Source organism: Orbicella faveolata, unplaced genomic scaffold (assembly GCF_042242905.1).
Source record: "Orbicella faveolata isolate gen_17 unplaced genomic scaffold, um_ofav_v1 contig_34, whole genome shotgun sequence".
Classification (NCBI taxonomy): Eukaryota; Metazoa; Cnidaria; class Anthozoa; order Scleractinia; family Merulinidae; genus Orbicella; species Orbicella faveolata.
Window position 1 is genome coordinate 17,467,058 of NW_028301563.1, and position 20,238 is coordinate 17,487,295.

At 39.8% G+C, this 20,238-nt stretch overlaps 1 protein-coding gene and 1 pseudogene across 1 annotated transcript; both read left to right on the forward strand.

Annotated features, from left to right (window-relative positions):
• The first annotated feature begins 1,779 nt into the window (after window positions 1-1,779).
• LOC110053408 (uncharacterized) lies at window positions 1,780-4,147 on the forward strand (annotated as a pseudogene).
• A 1,890-nt stretch (window positions 4,148-6,037) lies between these two features.
• On the forward strand, window positions 6,038-18,361 carry LOC110053406 (uncharacterized). The gene is made up of 4 exons (XM_020759627.2): window positions 6,038-6,725; window positions 11,727-11,844; window positions 16,886-17,119; window positions 17,761-18,361. The coding sequence occupies exons 1-4, from the start codon at window positions 6,390-6,392 to the stop codon at window positions 18,069-18,071; spliced, it is 999 nt and encodes a 332-aa protein (XP_020615286.1). The 5' UTR covers window positions 6,038-6,389; the 3' UTR covers window positions 18,072-18,361.
• Window positions 18,362-20,238: the final 1,877 nt, after the last annotated feature.

The window sequence follows — 20,238 nt, forward strand, 5'->3', positions numbered from 1 at the left end:
AAACAAAAAAAAATCATCTTAGCAAAAACAGAATGAGAAATTGAGAGCGACAATGATTAAAAGTTTTTTTTTTTTTGCTTTGTTTGTTTGTTTGTTTGTTTGTTTTTTTACAGTCTAAATGGGTGGCATGAGTTGTCATTAACAAATTAGTTCAGTTGTTTAGCAAAGATACACAACACCTTGAAACAACACATATCTATAAAGGTGGCCAGACACAAGGGGTCATGTTGCGGGGCCATGTTGCAGCGACTTGTTGCAGCGACATGTTACAGCGACAAAAATGTGTGTAGTACACATTGAGGCGACATGTAGTGTCTCAAAGCATGCTGGGCATTACCAAAACTCTGCACCATGCGGTCAGTCCGTTCACACGAGGGGACATGTCGCTGCAACATATCCCTGGGAAATGTTCCCGCAACATTTTCATGTGTGTGCAAATGTTGTGATTTTGTCCCTGCTACATGTCCCCACTACACGTCCCTGCTACATGTCGCCTAAGTGTGCACTACGCAAGTTTTTTTGTCGCTGCAACATGTCGCTGAAACATGTCCCTGCAACATGATCCGTCGTGTCTGGCCTCCTTAAGGCTTTTGTTCGCGTTAAAAGAAAATTATCATAAAAAGCAAGTTATCTATTTACATTAACATCAAATATTTTAACCTGTGTAAGTAGTCGAAGATTTTTTCGTGGCGTCCCTTCAGGTCACCATGAAGATGATGTTTATAAAAGGAGCGCAAAAACTATACACTGGTTAAAACGTTCAATTCACTCTAAAGGCAGCTAAACAAGGTTTAATTAGATACTTGATTCGGGATCAATTGCTGATTGAAGTTATTTTATCTCCCGCAATTGCACCAAACTAAAAAAAGACCAAATATACATATAAAACATTGTCATTCTTTGCACTGGGCATTCCTTTTTTTTTGACTTCTATGCTCCACGATTGACCATGAATTAACTCCAAGTTACCTGCTCGCTGTTCACGCCTTTATGTATCGAAAGAGAGGAAGTGGAACATTTTAAGAGCCACTGCCTGTAAATATGGAGAATCCAACGACAGGTCGGGAAATTCGGATTTTCTGTTATTGCGTCAAAAAGACCCTTTTGGTGATCTATTTTCAGAAATATACTTTCAAAGTTCCAGCCAGTTCACATTTTTTGTGAAATCTAGGAAAGTTTGAAATACCGCTTAATCAACCAAGATGGCCGATGAAATTAATGCAAAATTGCACATTTTCAACAGGCCAGTACAGAAAGAAGGGATTCTCCATATTTACAAGCAGTGGCTCTTAAGTAAGCAACTTTAAGTAAGTAAGTAACGTTATTGAAGTACCCGACTAAAATTGCAGTACCAAAACCACTGTATGGGGACACCATAACATAATTTTAGGGTAAATTAACATCGATTGACTCAAACTGTAGCGTTCGATGCCAGAGGATTTCAATTTCTGGGAATTTCTTTCCTATGTCAGATGTTTACAATTAGTACAGTGGAACTCCGTTAATACGGACACCAAAGGGACATGATAAAGTGTCCGCATTATCCGGGTGTCCGTATTGAGCAGGCTAATTTAAGAGAAAATATATGAGCTTTTTAGTTGTCGGGACAAAGAAAACTGTCCGTCAGAAGCAGTTGTCCGTATTAAGCGGGTGTCCGTGGAGCGGGGTTTCACTGTACTTGAGTCTTTTACATCACCTTCTTTTCTGTCACTCTTGCTCTTTGATACCACGCTTGACACTAGTACGGCTGCAAGGTATGTTGCTTATTTCATTTCATTTTGTTTTTGTTTTGTTTTGTTTTGTTCTTTTTTTTTTTATTTTTTGTTCTTTTCTTTTCTTTTTTCTTTCTCTCTCCCTTTCTTTCTTTCTTTCTTTCTTTTTTTTTTTGAAAATGAAAACGAGTCAATAAAATTTAATCGTTTTGGTCATGTAACCTACATGTATCTCCATTCTGTAAGACGTTTCCTATTAAGGTATCAGTATACGCCAAATGACCATAATTCGTTCTAGCCTTTTTTCGGTCGGACGTTTCACGCAAACCCCAGTTAAGTATACATTTTCTGAAAGCTTAAGAATTATAGACTACGTACATATATTCATTAAAAAATAATAAAAAGCTAAGGTTTTCCGAATATCGCGCCATATTTCCCAAAGTACAGAGGTTCACCAATCAAGTTCTTTTCCGGTCGGATTTGAGAGGGAGGACGCGATCAACATCGCTATGTCTTCTTAACACCTTTTTCTAAAAACCATGTCGGGAATTTCGATTACTTGTCTGGTTTGTTTTTTACACGCAGTTAGACTTTGAGTTTTGCTCAAACATGCATTCTCTTCACGAAATAGTCGTAACTTTTGAAAGAAGCAAAAAATAAAAATTCCCCGACATGTTTTTGTCTTTTTTTTTTTTTTTGCCTTTTGCTGATTATCGGCCAACATTCTCCCCAAATTTCAGAGAAAAACGGTGAAAACTCGCCGGAAACGAACTTAAAATGTATGCTTCATGCACTAAAACGTTCGTTTCGAGATACGAAGGAAAATATACTTTGGTGTGTTCTTCCGGTGTAATGAGATAATAGGGAATTTAAGATTGAAGACTACCGTTGATCGGCTACGGTTGGACGAGTAGCTGTATGCCCTTAAAGGAACTGAGTCGAGTACGAAAGTTTTGGCGGGAATGTTGCCCCTTGCCGCATTTAAGATGCCGTAGGACAACACACTGCGGTTGAACGCAACTCCATAAAAAAAAAAAGAAAAAAAAGAAAAGAAAAAAGAGAAAAAAATTGGAAAAAATGTCATTTCAAGAAGTTCAAGATACGTTAGTTTGCTCGTTTGCTGCTTGCCACATCAGCGAGGAGGAATCTTGTAATTCTTTACGAGGAATATCAGTCAGCGAATTTGTGTTTTCCTTACTGGGAGTACCAGCCATTTCGTCTGGATGATTTGGATAATAGCGAATGCAGAGCAGATTTGAAAGTGGAAAAGGAGGACATTCCTAGATTAGCCACAGCTCTTCAAATCCCACGCTTTTTACGATGTTCTCAAGGTACAATTTGCCCCGGAGAAGAAGGTTTGTGTTTGCTCCTACGAAGGCTTTCTTACCCATGTCGTTACCACGATATAATCCATCAATTTGCCAGACCAGTACCCGAACTCTGTATAATAGCAAATAAAGTGCTTAACTGGATGGACGACACTCACGGTCATCGTCTTGCCACTTGGAACAACCAGCCGTTTTTGTCGCCTGCCAATCTAGAGCGTTACGCGAGAGCCATCACAAGAAAAGGTAGCCCTTTAATAAACTGTTTTGGTTTTATCGATGGGACGGTGCGCGAGATACCTAGACCTGAGCAGCACTAACGTGTATTATACAACGGGCATAAACGAGTCCATGCTCTGAAATTTCAATCCGTTGCAATTCCCAATGGACTTATAGCCCACCTTTACGGTCCTGTCGAAGGACGGCGTCATGATGCTGGGATGTTGAAAGAATCTGGTCTTTTGAACATACTGCAAAGAGAAGCGCGCACACTCAGAGGGGAGCCTCTGCCTCTACGGAGACCCTGCTTACCCTCTTCGCCCTCTGTTGATGGGCCCATATCGTGATGCTGACGTGCTGGTAGTTACACCAGAGATGAGGGCTTTTAATACCGCTATGAGTGAGGTTCGTGTCTCTGTTGAGTGGCTCTTTGGGGACATTGCAGAATATTTTAAGTTTATTGATTACAAGAAAAACTTCAAACTCGGTATGAGTGCAGTAGCCAAGCAATATATCGCGAGCGCACTTTTCAGAAACATTCTTACATGTTTATAAGGCAACACAACATCCGAATTCGTTCAGATTAAACCTCCAACACTTATGGAATATTTGGCACGATTAGTCACACTGGGTGTTTGCCCACCGTTAGTGTTGGAGGTTCAAACTCGAAGAAATTGGATATTGTTTGACCAGTCAAGTAGTTTTTCATTTGATCAGTTCCGAGTACAGCGCCATGTCACTATACAGTATACATGGTTGTGTGATCACGTCATCATGATAAACACTGTACAGTATTCAAAGGGTCATCTACATGTTGTTAATGTTTTTGTTTATTGTAATAAAGATCACAATTTTAGATCATTTTCACCGTTTGTAATTAATGTTTACTAATCATGTCTTGATTTTGGAAGTAGTAGCTGAATCAGCAGTAGCAGCAGCAGTAGTGCAGCGGCAGCGGCAGCGGTAGCGGTCGCGTAGCGGTGAGGTAGCGTAGCGGTGAGGTAGCGTAGCGGTGGTGGTAGCGTAGCGGTGGTGGTAGCGTAGCGGTGACGGCGGTGGCGGCGGTGGCGGTGGCGGCGGCGGCGGCGGCGGTGGCGGTGGCGGTGGCGGTGGCGGTGGCGGTGGCGGTGGCGGTGGCGGTGGCGGTGGCGGTGGCGGTGGCGGTGGCGGTGGCGGTGGCGGTGGCGGTGGCGGTGGCGGTGGCGGTGGCGGTGGCGGTGGCGGTGGCGGTGGCGGTGGCGGTGGCGGTGGCGGTGGCGGTGGCGGTGGCGGTGGCGGTGGCGGTGGCGGTGGCGGTGGCGGTGGCGGTGGCGGTGGCGGTGGCGGTGGCGGTGGCGGTGGCGGTGGCGGTGGCGGTGGCGGTGGCGGTGGCGGTGGCGGTGGCGGTGGCGGTGGCGGTGGCGGTGGCGGTGGCGGTGGCGGTGGCGGTGGCGGTGGCGGCGGCGGCGGTGGTGGTGGTGGTGGTGGTGGTGGTGGTGGTAGTGGTAGTGGTAGTGGTAGTGGTAGTGGTAGTGGTAGTGGTAGTGGTAGTGGTAGTGGTAGTGGTAGTGGTAGTGGTAGTAGTAGTAGTAGTAGTAGTATTTTTAACTGTGTCTCGGTTTGTGGCCGTATCGGACTGTCGCTTCATACCCTGTTATATAGAATTAGAAGCGCATGACATTAATCAAGCTTCATTGACGACCAATTTTCTTAAGAATTTTTCAGAGGATTTTAATCCGTATGATTTAATAATGTGGAAAACATTGCCTTTTTCTTCGGAAAAGCAAAATAAAGTAAGCAAGCGAGCAAACAAGCGAGCAAGTAACTAAGTAAGTATGAACAATAACTTTATTTTCCCAAGTTGATATCTATAGGGGCCCTGGGAAATACGTAGTAGCAAAATTAAAAGAAAAAAAAAAAACGTTTGCGAGGGTTTCAGCGTGGGAAGCTGAAAACTTTGCCCACAATTTGGGGGTACTAAGCAAACCTGCCTCTAACAAAGCTTTCCCGCAGTAAGAGCTCAAGAATGGTCGCTAAACAGCCACACTAGAGGAAAGTTTCTAGGATGGTCCAGGCAACACAAGCTGCCAAGAATGCTCCTTCGTAGGCTGTGAAATTCCCTGATATAATTAGTTTTGTTCTCAGGCAGTTCTCAAGGCTTCTCAGACGAATTTCATACTATTCGAAAACTTGCTGTCAAGAGAATTGCATACAGAAAGCTTTCAGAAAAAAAAGAAAATAAATGTATATTTATTATCGTTTGGTTGTTTAAGCAAGCTAGTTACTACTAGGTGGCCTCGGTCTGTGTTCCCAGTTTTTGACAGTCTCTCAATTGTTCTGCGCTCTGGCATATCACCTGCTGATACATGCACCAGTCCGAGTTTTCTATACAGTGCTGTATCTGGGAAATGGACTTTAAATTTACCTGTCTGAAACGTACGCTAACTGTAACGATCATTTTCCTCTCTTCGCAAGAAAAATGTTCGACAGTCTATGTTAAACTTAACTCAAGAGTTAAGTGTTAAGAAGCTAGAATTAACATTTTAAATATCGTATCTGCTTTTCAGCGTGTCAACCTAGTATCGTATGCTTGACATATGCACGCAACCCACCAGAACTTAAGTTTCGAAATTGCCAAAAGTTGACCGTCGTAGATAACGTTCGAAGCGCCTTCCTCTCTGGACTAAAAATCGAGATAATCTTTTGTATTATGATTATTATTATTTTTTACGTATATATTATTCGTAAATTGACTGATTGATTAATTTTTCAACTGTGTTGTGACCATCTTATTAGGTGGCCTCTTCGTACCCTGAAAAACAGAATAAAATACATGCTACAAGAGATATTGCCCGTTTCCTCGGAAAAGTTAAAAAGAGTAGTGATTTCATAAAGTAGGTAATTCGTGTTTTCTGTATGGGAAGAGGAAATTTTCGCTGACACTTACCTATCAATTGTCTTTACTATGCTAATTATATAACCGGGTAATTATGCATTGTAAAGTCCTCTACACAGTAATTTATACGGGCACGAAAAGGCAAGGTGTGTCAGTTGGGATAACGAGGATTGCCGAATATATACGAAAGATTCTTTTTTTTTTTTTCTAACTCGACGACTTCGCTGCTAAAAAAAATCGCACTGAGTTCTGTAAATAATGCAGCCACTTAAAGACGTTTTCTTCGTTATTCTCATTCAGCGGGTTGTATACTTCGCGGCTTTTGCAGCCGATGAAGAATCACTTTCTCGTTCAGCATACTTCACAACACATGAAAATAAACGACTTCAAGGCCACGTTGTAAAGCGCTTTGAGTCTCCCAGTTTGATGTCGTGCAGCCAGTTGTGTTTGAGAAACAGTTGGTGTACGTCCACAAACTTCATGATGTCTTCCAAGAAGGACGACAAAGGAACTTGTGAACTTAACAAGCACGATATCAATGAAGACATCAAATTCCATGATCAGGAGGACGTAACTTTCTCGCTGCTTTTAAAGGTGAGTTGATGAATTTAAATGAGGATTATTTTATTGATAAAATTTAACAGCATTGTTACCCGTAAAACTAATTCCGGACTTCTTCGCGGTTGCTTTGCTCTTTAGTTTCTTTGCTCATGATCAGAACCACAGCAGCAAGTTAAATCTCTTACTGCGTGCCTTTTCCTATTCGTTTGTTTGCCCTAAATTTTATTGACTGAACCTCTTTAAATAGCTTCATGGTAATTTGTTAAAATATCAATCGATACGAGTTCCAAAATTCTATAATCCCTATCAGGTTGTCCTTATTTCGTACAATCTATCGTGAGATAATCACCTTTGATGTATGGATCCTTAAATAATTATCCAAATTGTGCCTTTGCTCCTTACAAAAGTGAGTCTGACTGACTCGAACAAAGCAGGTTAGAAAACAAAGGTCCAAATTCCCCTGTTTTGAAACATAACTGGATAGATAAAGTCGGACTCCGCTAATTTGAACACGATTATTGCGAATAACCCCGTTATTTCAAACTCAAAACTATTTCCCTGGGATCTGTTCTTCGGTCATTTACTAACGGCTGTTTCGAACTCCTGCTAATTTCGACCTAGTTTTTTATTCCCCTGAGGGTTCCAAACCTCGGAGTTCCAAATAGCGGTATTCAACTGCAATAAATTTCTACTCCGCTACCGTCGTCGCCGTGAATAAGAGACAAAAACAGATTTCTGTTATAATCAGTTTTAACTAGGAAAGGAATCGAAGTCTCTCTTCGCAACCAGGAGACGACAATTTTTAGGCGCGTCTCTTGCGATAACTTTTTCTGGCGGGTTGCTCGTTCGCTCACAGTCGATAATTTTAGCGCGTCTCTCGTCTTTTGCTCGCTTGCTCGCTCGCGCACCTCTAGCGTAAACAATTTTTTACCAGGTCTTTTGCTCGCTATTTGTCGACATAATTTTAGCGTGTATCTCTCGCAAACAAATTTTTTATCAGCTGTCTTGCTAGCTTACCGTCAAAAAGCTTTGGGCACCGTACGTATATTGCCCTAATTCCGAGTTAACTCCTCATTATTCTTCCAAAGTTATATATAAAATGAATAAATTATTGGCCATCTTTTAATGACTCTCTTCTCAAACGTCTTGTCAAGGAAGCTTGAGATGGTTGTAATAATATTTGTCTTCTTAGCCCACGTCGAATTACATCGAGACACATTTAAGAGTCCTTCTTTCCTTTTTCCTTTTTGTTCTTTTTGACCGTCATTCTCCAACATTGATCTTAATTTTGGAAGCAATTCAGCCTGAAATGACTACAACTCGTAACCATAAAGGAACATTTAGTTAGTTTCGTCAAATATTCGAGCGAGGCTTCAACATAAATTATATTTGTTTAATTTTGCCAGACGTGCCTCATTTCAGATACTGACCGACGAGAGCAGTTAAAGCAAGATCATCATTTCAGACTAGATATTTTAATGTTTATTCTATTTTTCTTAACTTATTTATCTGTTTTGTTAGCCACCGGTCATAATAACCTTTCAAAGTGGAAAACGCCGCTAATTATTCATTAGGTTTCTATCCAGCGACCGACATAAATGCTAGCTAGTATGTCAAGAGCAGGAGACAGTTAAACTCCTTTAATTTTTTTGAAACTAACAGCATTGTGGTAAGTAAAAATCGCAAGGCATCATGATTCATGTGGTGCTTACGTCACCGGAGATACATTCGAAGTACATATCGCGGCGTCCGTCTCCTCCTCATAAGAAATGGTAATAGGACTAAGTGGAGCCGTCCAATTCAGTCTGTAATCATAAACAATTCATAATGGTAATTGAACTGAGTGGAGTGCAATTTGGTCTGAAATCACAAGTATGATTTCCGACCAAAATTGCACTCTACTCAGTTCAATTGCCACTTTATTAGATCCATTTTGAAATCGCACAATTTTATCGCCTTAAATTTTATATTTTTGGTGTATTGTTCCAGTAGCCGGTTTGTTAAAAATAGCGGAACCGGAAACGCCGTTACGTCTCATTTAGTATGCAAAACGATGTCATGTGACAAAAACTCATTTGAGCATGACAAAGAAACAAGAAGTTCTGAAGTCAGAACGAAAATAGTCTACTTCAGGTATAAAAGTTCAATTCTCATCGCCTGAATCAATTATGGAAAGCCTTCCTTTCTTCTGAGGTTGAGGCTGACACTTTTCATTGTCTTTGGAGCAGGAATTTGAAGGTGCATATCCTGTGTAATTCTGCGATCGATTTCTTTTGAGTTGTGAAACTCCCTCGAGTGCACGATGCCCAGTGGATAGTTGGTTTTTTTTCCTTTTAAACACCGTTCAATGACATGATCTTAGGGGAGTCCAGCTAGTTATCATCTCCGTCTCTTTTTGTGACCTCGGCGTAGGACTCAATACTCAGGACCTTGTCAAGTTCTTGCGGCGCCATTTATTTTAAGATATTTCTAAGATGGCGAGACTAGCACCGGCTTCGTAAGGCGTTTGTTCATTCACTATTTTGTACAGTGTGGTGTATTTTGACTATGTTTATTCACAGCGACAGAGTTGAGCTCTTTTGTTGCTTCGTTTGAAACTACTGAAAACCTGGAAATATCTACCTTCTTGAGATGGCTCTGAATTTGTTGCTGTGTGGTTTTCGTTTGTTTATGTTTTACTGTACTCGGTATCATACGGATCTTGAGCAGATGTTGAAGAAAAATCGCCAAACTATTCGTCAAAATAGACACTGAAAGTTGGAAACTTCCATTAAAGTAGGTCTTCAGCCTGAAGGAGCTCATAATCGTCATTCACAAACTGCAATTAATTAAATTCGTCAACTTTTTTGGAAAAAACTACAATAACAACAAAGTTTTGGCAATAGTAGTTGCAAAATTCTCCACACAATGGCTTTTTGCCTTTCATTTTTCTGAAATTTTATTGATTACTTTAAACTAATCTTGAAATCTGATTGGTGCTTTTGTTTTACTGTCCCATTCTCATTGGCTGTGAAAAAGATGCGATTTAGAGCAAAAAATATTGCGATTCGTGAATAAATCGCACCACTGAGAGCCAATCAGATTGCAAGGATAACCAGTGATTTAAAAATGGATTTAGTAAAGTCTGTAATCATGTGAGTGATAACAAAACCGGATGGCCGCGCAGCGGGAGTCCAATTTGTTTATCACGAATATGAATACAGACCGACGACACGAAGTCTTATAACCAATTAATCATATAAATTACAATTTCCGAGAAAAGAAGAAGAGCCAAGTTATGAAAGAAAAAGAAAATTGGCATTAAACTACAACTATAACTAAACTCCAACTTTGAATGTGATTGGTCAATTTAAACTACAGCTTTGAATGTGATTGGTTGATGTAAACTTCAACTTTAAATGTGATTGGCCTATTGAACTGTCCGATAACAAACTGACCAATAACAAACTGTCCGATAACAAACTGTCGAATAGCAAACTGCCCGTTAACAACTTGGCAAGTGAATTAGTGGAAAACAGGAGTTTTTTAAACCAATCGCAATCAAGGAAATTGCAATTTTTTTTTTTATTAGGGGAGTTATAACAACAAAACAAAATAACATGTCAACTGAGCAAAGGAACATAAGCGATAAGCTACATCAAAAGTTCCTTATGTTAATAAGACAGCATTGTACAACAAAGAGCAAGTTACATATCCAGCCTCTTCACGGGAGACCTGTCAATCCATATCCGAGTTACATAACCGCCCGGGATTTCAGTGGCTTGATTCTCTGAAGAAACTGAAACCGCAACAGTTGGGTTGGTGGTGACTTGAACCACGAGTTGTTCATCTGTGTCTGGTTCGAGTTCTTGGTTGCTCTGAGGGACCACCCTTATATGGGTTTTAGCGCGCCTCAGCTCTTACCTAGTTGGAGTTGTCACGGCATATGATCGGAGGATTCCTGCATGCTTTTCTTTCACCTTGGCTTCCTTCAAGTCCAGTCTCGTTTGATCCTTGATGATTTATCTTTGTCTTGGGTTTGGTCCAGGAAGTTGCCTTGCAGACCTCAAGGGCTGTCTGCTGATTTTCCGCGTAGGGTTGCCTTGGATGGTCAAACTAAGGAGTAGTTCGGTAGGCGATGGCAGTTTGTGATCAATAGGCCTGGGTCTCAGGCACAGTAAGGCCATGTCAGGGTCTTCTTTAATGATTTTTGCTTTAAGTAGAACAGCTTGAACTGGCTGATTTTACTTGGCTCTCAATGAAACTTTACTACGCAGATATGGTTAAGAGCTTGCAAACACAGTTCCCTTGAAAAATCTTGGAACACGGCTTGACAGCTGTAGTTGGGCTCGTTATCAGATCTTCCTCCTTGCCCGCTAAAAATCTCATAATTTGGAGTACTGTGTGGCTTCTGCATTGTCCCCATAGCGTCTGTCTGACAAATGGAAATTCCGAGTGATAATAAGTATGTAACTTCTAGATACTCTAAGCCCTCTAAGGTAAAGAGGTCTGTGCCATTGGCGTGCCATGCCTTTGCCCATAGTTGCACCTCTTTCCTTGTGAGGGGTTCTTTTTGCAGGGTCGCGTGTAGCTCCTGGTAAGTGCCACATGCCTTGGTTATCCTGTGCAGGGAATCGCGCGGTAAAACATGATATCGAAATAATCGCCGGTCAGTTTACTTTGAAAGCAATTTACACTGAAAACCTGTTACGGTTTAAGACATAGTCCTCCATGATTGACTTTAATTAGCTTATGTTGAATGTTTTTGTCTTATTGTTTCTTTTTTTATCAGTTCAAAGGGGCAGTACTGTGGAAGTTGTTTGATACCACCAAAGATACATTCTAAATCCTGGCTTCTTTAATATTCATTCTAATTCACAACTCATTGTGTTTTATCATACAAAATTCTGTCCCTCAAGCAGCGCCCAGCATATATATACCTAGGTTTAAGCCCAGTTACACCAATATACGTTAAGCCATAAAATATCGCAACATGAACAATTGTAACAAATATCTTAGTATTTTCGCATTTACAATCTCACATTTTCAATCCAGGGTTGTCTCATGACCGGATGCCTCAATGGTGGTTCTTGTTTGTCTGATGACAAGAAACAAACATTTTCATGTTTGTGCACAGAGCCTTGGACTGGCAAGAAATGTGACGCTATAAAAAGTAAGAACCAGTTTTTGATAACTTGTATCAGTTTTCAATGTCTCATGTCTGTTTCGTTTATTGTTCACGTTTCATTTTTCTCTTAAACGCAGTTCAAAGATGTAATTGTGGTATATGAAAGAGTAAATAGCTTCATGATCAAAGATTAAAACATCCTGTTGCTGCTCCGTTGCTGCACTGTTACCGCTCTGTTTCTACGCTCTTAATGCCCTGTTACTGTTGTTTAAATGATATCTGTTGTTACGGTTTTGTAACTGCTCTGATAGAGACACCGCGGAAATACGTTTTTTGACGTCACAGTAACTGGTCAGTGGTCATCACCATCGGGCTGTGTTCTCCTTCGATCGATCAGTTCTCTGAGATCGGTGTTTTGCTTCGTTTTAAGGTTGAAAATATCCTTGATACTTCTCGTTATTGGTGAGTTTGACGTCCTTAAATGGGTTTTTAATACTCAAGCAATGTTCGTAAAGAATAGCGGTACAGGGGAGTCATTTTGTGTGGAGTAATGTGTAGTTTGCTGACTCGAGCCAGCTCGAGCGGACGAAGCGTGGATCGTGTTGCTTCAGCCGCCCTCGCCTTAGAATTCTGAAAATCAACGATGGGTATCCAGCAAAGCAGAAAATTTGTCCTGTGTGCACCTTTTGCAAGGATTTTGAAGACTGGTTGGATTTAAAGTGTAATTTGCACGAAATGGTTAAGGTACATGTAAGTCGGGACCGTTTTATTCACACTCACTTTGCGCCGACATGTGGTGCTTGTTCATTGAGATTATATTTCGCAACGCGTCAAAGAAACTTTGATAAGAATTTGTCTTTAAAGATTGGCGTTTTGGCGTTTCTATCACCTTTCTGACTTTCTGCGCCTTTTGGAACGGGTGAAATATTTTTTTTGTACCTGCCGTTTGCTGTAAGAATAAAACATTTGTTCATTTCATTCACAAGATATTTCTCTATCATTAAAGATTGTTTAAGCCTACATTTATATAATGGTGGCGTTTGCGAAGGGAGTAGAAATCGAAAATATTATGATTTGTTGACCGCAGCGAACGCTGGAAATACTGAAAACATTTAAGACCGCTCAATATTTTCGGTTCATTGACAATTTTTCCTTTTTTGAGGTCTTTTTTGTTTCCATCAATTAAATGTTGATAGCACATGGAAATTTTCAAGACCGTTTCCCTGTACGTGTATGCACATGTAACTAAATATTTTAAAATGCCCAAACACCTGTATTTGTTTACACGAAACCGCTTCCACTTATGGGATGTGGTCAAGTTTCACTTCTTTTGATGCTGAAAAGACATTCAACATTTCAGAGAGGCAGTAATCAACTCCTCAATGAAACCCACTAGTTTATTTTGTTTACTCAGTCATTTGAAGCTTTTCGATTTCTATTTCCCTATCTTACATGTGCATTGTATCAACTTTCATAAATAATTGACTGTTGTTGTTTTTCCTTTCATTTAATTTAATTCAGATGAGCTTTGCTCAATCACTACAAAATAATTTTTACATTGTAATCATACATGTACATATGTGCTTTGAATCAATATGAAATTAATTATGATCGCCTTAGTAATAATATTGTATCATCCTCCCTTCTGTAAGATTCTTACTTAAACTTGTAACCACTTTATTACAAGACACAATAGCACCTGATGGCAATAAATTATATATGTATAATATTATTATATGTATTTTTTTTTTCCTGTGATAAATTGGCTTACAAGTGGTTTTGTTTATGCCACTGTGTCTCTGAATTGGCTTACTGTCGTCTACAAACCATTGGTAATGTATCTTGGCTACATCTAACTCAGATACTAAACACAAAAGCATGTATTAAAGAACAGATACATTTCTTACAAATTAATATTTATTGCATTTAGTTCATCACTTTAGTTCTACAACATTGCTTTTCTCCAGTGAGAAATTTTGTGCAAAGTCTGAAGTTGTAAGTTGCAAAAACAAGTTCCGTCAGTAGTTGCGAATCACTTAAAGTCAGGCTTTGGTGCTGTAAACTGAATGGCAAAGCGAGGAAATCAGAAATTGTCTCAAATACGCAAGTGATAAGAGGTAAACTTGACTGAAATCTACAGACTCCTTTTTTTCAGGTTTAGGGTTAAGGTTAGGCCTAAGGAACAAGGTGGGAGGTGCGGTGGCCATGTGGTTAGTGCGCTCAGCAATGGATCGAGCGGTCCGTGTTTGAGCCCTGGTCAAGGACATTGTGTTGTGTTTTTGGGTAAGACACTTTCACTCTTACGGTGCCTCTCTCCACAAAGGTGTACATATGGGTACTGGTGAATTTAATGCTGGGGGTAACCCTGTGATCGACTAGCATCCTATCCAAGGGGTAGTAGAAATACTCCTAGTCGGTTCATGCTACAGAAACCGAGATAAGCCTGGCCTGATGGGCCACTTGGCTCTATGCAGACTTTACCTTTTACTTAGGGACAAGGTACTGTATCAAGTGGGGGGAGGGACAGCCGAGTCAGAACCTCCCACTTCCCATACCCTGTTCTCCCACTTCCCATACCTCTGTCTCTTGACTCCCACCCTTGTTCATCCTGCTCCTGTCCCCTGTAAATTAAGAGACTCAAAACACATCCTAGTTATTTAGCTGCACAGTCCTTAGGCATTTCCTTTTCCTTTTTTCCTTCGTTTTCAGCCTTGCTACTCTTACCCGTCTTTCAAGTGAATGACCTATGGCGTAACCACTGTCAAAGGGTTTCATTTTGAGCCTCATTTTGAGCCCAAGGGTGAATTTTTCTTTGCCCGTCGGCCCAGAAGTCTCTAAAGACACTAAATGAAAGTCAAGTAACATTTTCAGTTCTTGTTTTTGAAAGTATTTGAGGCCTTAATGAATGACAAAAATTAGCATTTTGCATTTCTCTCCGGATTCCTACCCCCTATTCTCCCGGGCTCCCGCCCCCTGCCTCTCCCCACCATCAACAGATGGCTGAATGTTCAGGAGAGGAGTTGCCATATGGAGAGCATTGGTCAGTGTTCTCTGAGTTGGTGTTTTTACAGCATTGATGTTGTGGAAATCATCCATGGACAGTATCTAAAAGGATTTTTGCTGAGCCAAAATAGAAAAAAATGTACAATAGAAGAAGTTTTCTATTGGGAAATCCAGATAATAGTAATATGTAAACAAATATTTATGTTACAAAGTTATAGAGTCTCAGGCTCTAAGGTAATGTGGTCAGAAATTATCTGGGTGGCCTTATAATCAGAAGATTGTTGTGTGAATACAGGGGGGATAGCCTATTTATAACTAAAAATGAAATTCATTTATTGAGTTTTAACTGAAAGTTGTTATTACCCAGATTTTATGGTAATTTTATTGTCTTGTATGCATGTATTTTTAATGACCCTTTTAACAGCTTTGTATTCCATGTCTTCTGCCATCTAAAGATAATCAGATGTCATGTACTTCTTGTGGTTTTTTAATAGCTAAAGAGCTTTTTTTCTAAACTCTAACAGTTATGCAACTAGTTTAAAATAATTTTCACACTTTAGAGGCGCTAAAAGCAAAATACAGAACTGCAACAATTCGAAATTATGACAAGAAACAAAGAAACAATAATAAACATGAAAATTTAAAATTTTATTTTCGCCAGCCTCAAGCTTCCTGAAGTACAGTATAATTAAAATTGGATATTTTATGAGAAAACATACCTCGGTGAATTCTTCCTCGAGGCCAGATTTTGAACCCTTTTGGGGACTCAGTCCTACACTTGTTACACCATAATGTCCAAGATTTATACGAAGCACTGCTTCGATTTCGGCCAACTTGGTCTATAATTCGGTGATGCCGAGTGAGGAGAGGATGACCGTGATTACTTACGTGAGTGCCCCCAATCGAAGAAGAGGACGAACACGAGCATGTCTTCCCGACGAATTTGATCGAAATACCGTTGACATACCGATTCATACGGTTCAAGCCCATCAATTCAACAAACTTGAGAAGTTGATGTCCTCAGAACACCGTTACAGCAACACAAAACCTGCCTAGTTTTAGCCTTAGCCCACATCGTAACGTAAATTGCCACTGGCTCGCCGCTTGCGAACATGAACTCTCACGAAACAACATCAATTTCACACCGTGTGCAAGTTCAGTTTGGCTTTGGCACAATATATAATATTAACTGAGAACTATCCAACAAATGAACGGAGTTTAAAAGCTAAGTTTACAGTGTGCGCTCTAAGTTTTGTATCTTTTTGATTGTCGATAGGACTCGCTGCGAAAACAATGTAAAAGTTGCAGGCATTTTGTAGTTTTGTTAGGGTGTACCGCTGACCAGCAAAATATTGTATCGCGCCCCAAAAAACGTATTTCCGAGGTGTCGCTCTGATACTACTCTGTTTATGCACTGTTACTGCTCTGTTAATGCTCTGTAACTGCTCTGATACTGCCCTGTTATCCCCCTGTTACTGCCCTTTTAATGCTCTGTGACTGCTCTGTTACTACCCTTTTACTACTCTGTGACTCTGTGACTGTTCTGTTAATGCTCTGTTTACTTTCCTGTTTTCTTTTACTCCCCGTTAATGCTCTGTCACTGCTCCGTTACTGTTCTGTTACCATCCCGTTACTGCTCTGTTATTGCTCTGTTACTGCTCTGTTACTGCTCTGTTACTGCTCTGTTACTGCTCTGTTACTGCTCTGTTACTGCTCTGTTACTGCTCTGTTACTGCTCTGTTACTGCTCTGTTACTGCTCTGTTACTGCTCTGTTACTGCTCTGTTACTGCTCTGTTACTGCTCTGTTACTGCTCTGTTACTGCTCTGTTACTGCTCTGTTACTGCTCTGTTACTGCTCTGTTACTGCTCTGTTACTACTCTGTTACTACTCTGTTACTGCTCTGTTGCTACTCCCTTACTTCTCTGTTACTGCTGTGTTACTGCTGTTTTACTGCTCTGTTATTGCTCTTCTACGGCCAGTTACTTCTTTTTGGGTCTGCTCTAGCTAGCTAGTAGTGCCTTGTACATTTCTTACCGGATACAAGTTTGATCAGTGATTGTTTTTACTTTTTTACATTGTAGGTGGGTTAACACATTCGACTATAATAGGTGGGGATATCTCTTACCAAAGCCACCTTTATCAGTTCCTGACCCCTGCTTTTGGATTGAACCCTCACTGGGTACTGTGTTACCGCGCCTCCACTTACGGCTGGGCTGCCAGTACCTTTCACAGCAGGTGTGATGGGAAACGTAACACGGTTACCATCATCAAAAATGGAGTGTACGTGTTTGGAGGATACGCTGACATTCCCTGGGGTATGGTAATTGTGTTGTTTCGAATAATCTAAAATTGTAATCTATCAAATATTTTCGCGTTTTACGTATCTGAATATGTCCCAGCCAAAACTGGGGAATATCCGAGTGATATTCAGCATAATAATTGACAGATAAGAAACACAATAGTCGCCATTCATCGCGAAAATATGCATATGCACGGATATTTGTCCTTGAACCTTATCTATTCCTCAAAGTTCACAGTTTTCCTCGAGCTTTGGTCTCGGAAAACTTTTCGCTTCTTGTAACAGATAATGTCCGCAGACAAATATCTGAGCATATTTTCGCGTTGAATTGAGGCTGTTCTACAGAATAACTATACTTGGAAAAGAGCATAACCAACTTGCAGATTGTTAAAATACTTAATATTATTTGATCTAATAAGATTAGGTCTTAGTTGGTTTAAGGAGGTTAAAAACGTTTTTCTGGTTCACTCTGGTTTTAAATCTCTGCTGCACCTATTCCAGTTTTCTTTGCAAACCCAATATAACAATTATTCAAAGTACGATTTAGCTGAACCAAAGAACGTTTAGCATTCTCAACCTCTAATTTTTAAGTTTCAAGCTGTTGGTCTTGTTTTTGTTTGTCATTAATTTTTCTGCTCGTATGTTCTTGTTACTCAGATACTACAAGTTCCTTTGGTTCCACTTCCAATGCGTTTATATTTTCCCTCCGCAATAAAGAAGGTCTTGGACCATTTAAGAGCATGGTAACGAAACCATCATATGCAATCGTCAAAATGCCAAATTTTGGTCCAACATTTGGTGATGGGTATGACATCCTCATTGTTGACAACGCCAACAGTAACATTAAGTCATACACAGACTTTGGCAACTCTTACTCTGTTCCAAGTGGAGTACAAGACAACAAAACGATCCTGGCTGGGACTATGCACTTCACACCTGATGAGATGGAGGTGTTTTATCTTGGTTGATTTGCCCTAACATCCCTTCATTCACGTTCTCAAATCGTTTATAACACAACAAAAACAAGCTGAATTATTAAAACGAATTGTATTAAGGTATTTTAATGTACAAATACGCCTTTATTATTTTCTTCTTTTTTTGACCTCACTACTGAGCTCGACTTAACCTTGTCATAATTTATTTGGTCTTTCCTTTGTTCACCCTTACAAGTACCTATCCGCATATGATTAATTGTGATCTAAGATTTTTTTTTTCGCTGTTTTTGTTGTTGGGGAATGATCATTGGTGACTTTTACAAACTCGGGAGGCGGGTCGGGGGGTGGGGGGGGGGGGGGATGGATAGCAAATACCTGTAGCCTAATACAGCCGTTGGGATACCCGACCAAATGTTAACTATAGAGTGTGATATTCGATGGGGTACCATACCATACCATCGTGGCGACACTTTTATCTTCCTCATGAGACCGGGATAAGTTCGGGCGGTTTTTAAAAAATTGACTTGCAATGTATGCGACATGTTAGTGGCAAGATAACTGCTTAGAAACACTTTTGTTAACTTTTGTTCCACCAGCTAATAGTGTAGCGCATCAAAAACAGTTTTCATTGTTTCAAAGTTCACACAGAAAGATAGTTTTTTGAGAATTGAAGGTTCAATTTTCGGCGGTTTCGACAATAGACGGTAAAAGTTTAGTGATGAAGGGAATTTCATTTCAAATTTTATTTGTAAGTCTTTTTATGGTTAACCACCCTATTAAGACTCTCATAACTCGCTGATTGACAAATTAATAACAATGCATATAGTAAATGACTTCACACTGATGTATTTGTTTTAAATTAATGGAGAATTTGACACGAAAGTAAATCTGGTTCATTTGATGTGACTTTATGATACAAATATAGGTTTCCTGATATAACAGAACTTTTGGGGTTATAGAACAACATTTGAAAAGTCTGGATATTTGTGGCGGCTAGCAGTCGTTTTTAGTACTTTTTTTTTTTTTGTCCGCATTCCAAGAGTGTATTTTCTGCGTTCATTTCAAGAGAGAGAACACGATTAGCACCATGATGAATACACGATTTTAAAATAATACAATGATAACATTTTATGCGTTTCTTAGTGTCCCTCGCCAAATGGCGCTTTGTTTTTTGTCTGCATTTAATCGAAAATATTTCATTTTAATATATTTAATTCACTTATAAAAGCAAGGAATATAAACTTGCTCGAGGAAACCTTTTTGATGATGTATGTTGAAACTGGTAGTCGTAAGGTAAAGCTGTGCAGCGACAGCAGCACGTTCCGTCCGTAGACACCTAAGAGATCAAACTTTAATCATAATGTTTCAGCTGAAAAGCAACGGTCTCTTAATTAGCGGATGTTTGACTGTGTTTAATTGACAATAACAAAATTGTGAAAGTAATGTAAAACGTTGATAAAGAAAAGACTCATATACCATGCCCTAGAATTCCAAAAGTAACGATTCTTTGCCTTACGCCATGCAACAATTTTTCTTACTTTAAAAAATGTCGAATTTTATTTACAGATCAGTCAGTATTAGTTTCCATGGAAACTGAAAAACAAAAGGTTAGATAAGCATTTTTTGCACCTGCATAGATTCACTTGCAGTTAGATTTGTCCCCTTTAATTGTGACAATCATTTAAAAATAAAGCTTTTGAAAAATAGCTTGCACCGAATAAGAAAGTAACAAAGATTGTTACTTGGTCGAAATGCTACCGCAGCATGAGATCATTACATTAATATAAGACAGTACAGTCTCTTGATTGATGAGACTGGTTTATGCCGAGTCGATTATGCTTGAAATTTTTCCATATGTAAACAATAACTAAAAATATGCACACTTTTGTAATTGTGTAATGCAATGGTTTATAACGATCATTAAACAAAACGGAGTGGAAAATGTTGGTGAGGTGATGCTAGTCTAGTGGTTCATAGGTTGGATAGGAAACCAGTCACGGGTGCAATTCCTATAAATAGTTTGCACCAAGAGGAGATAACCTAAGAGGGATTACCTTAGGTTTAAGGCCCATGTGGGAGATTCACTGTGCCTTTACTCGTATGTACTCGTATGCATCCGTATGTTACTCGTAAGTACTCGTGAGGTGTTTTAGTCACGATCGCCGTGAATACCGCAAGCTTGTAATTACCTCCAGTTAAA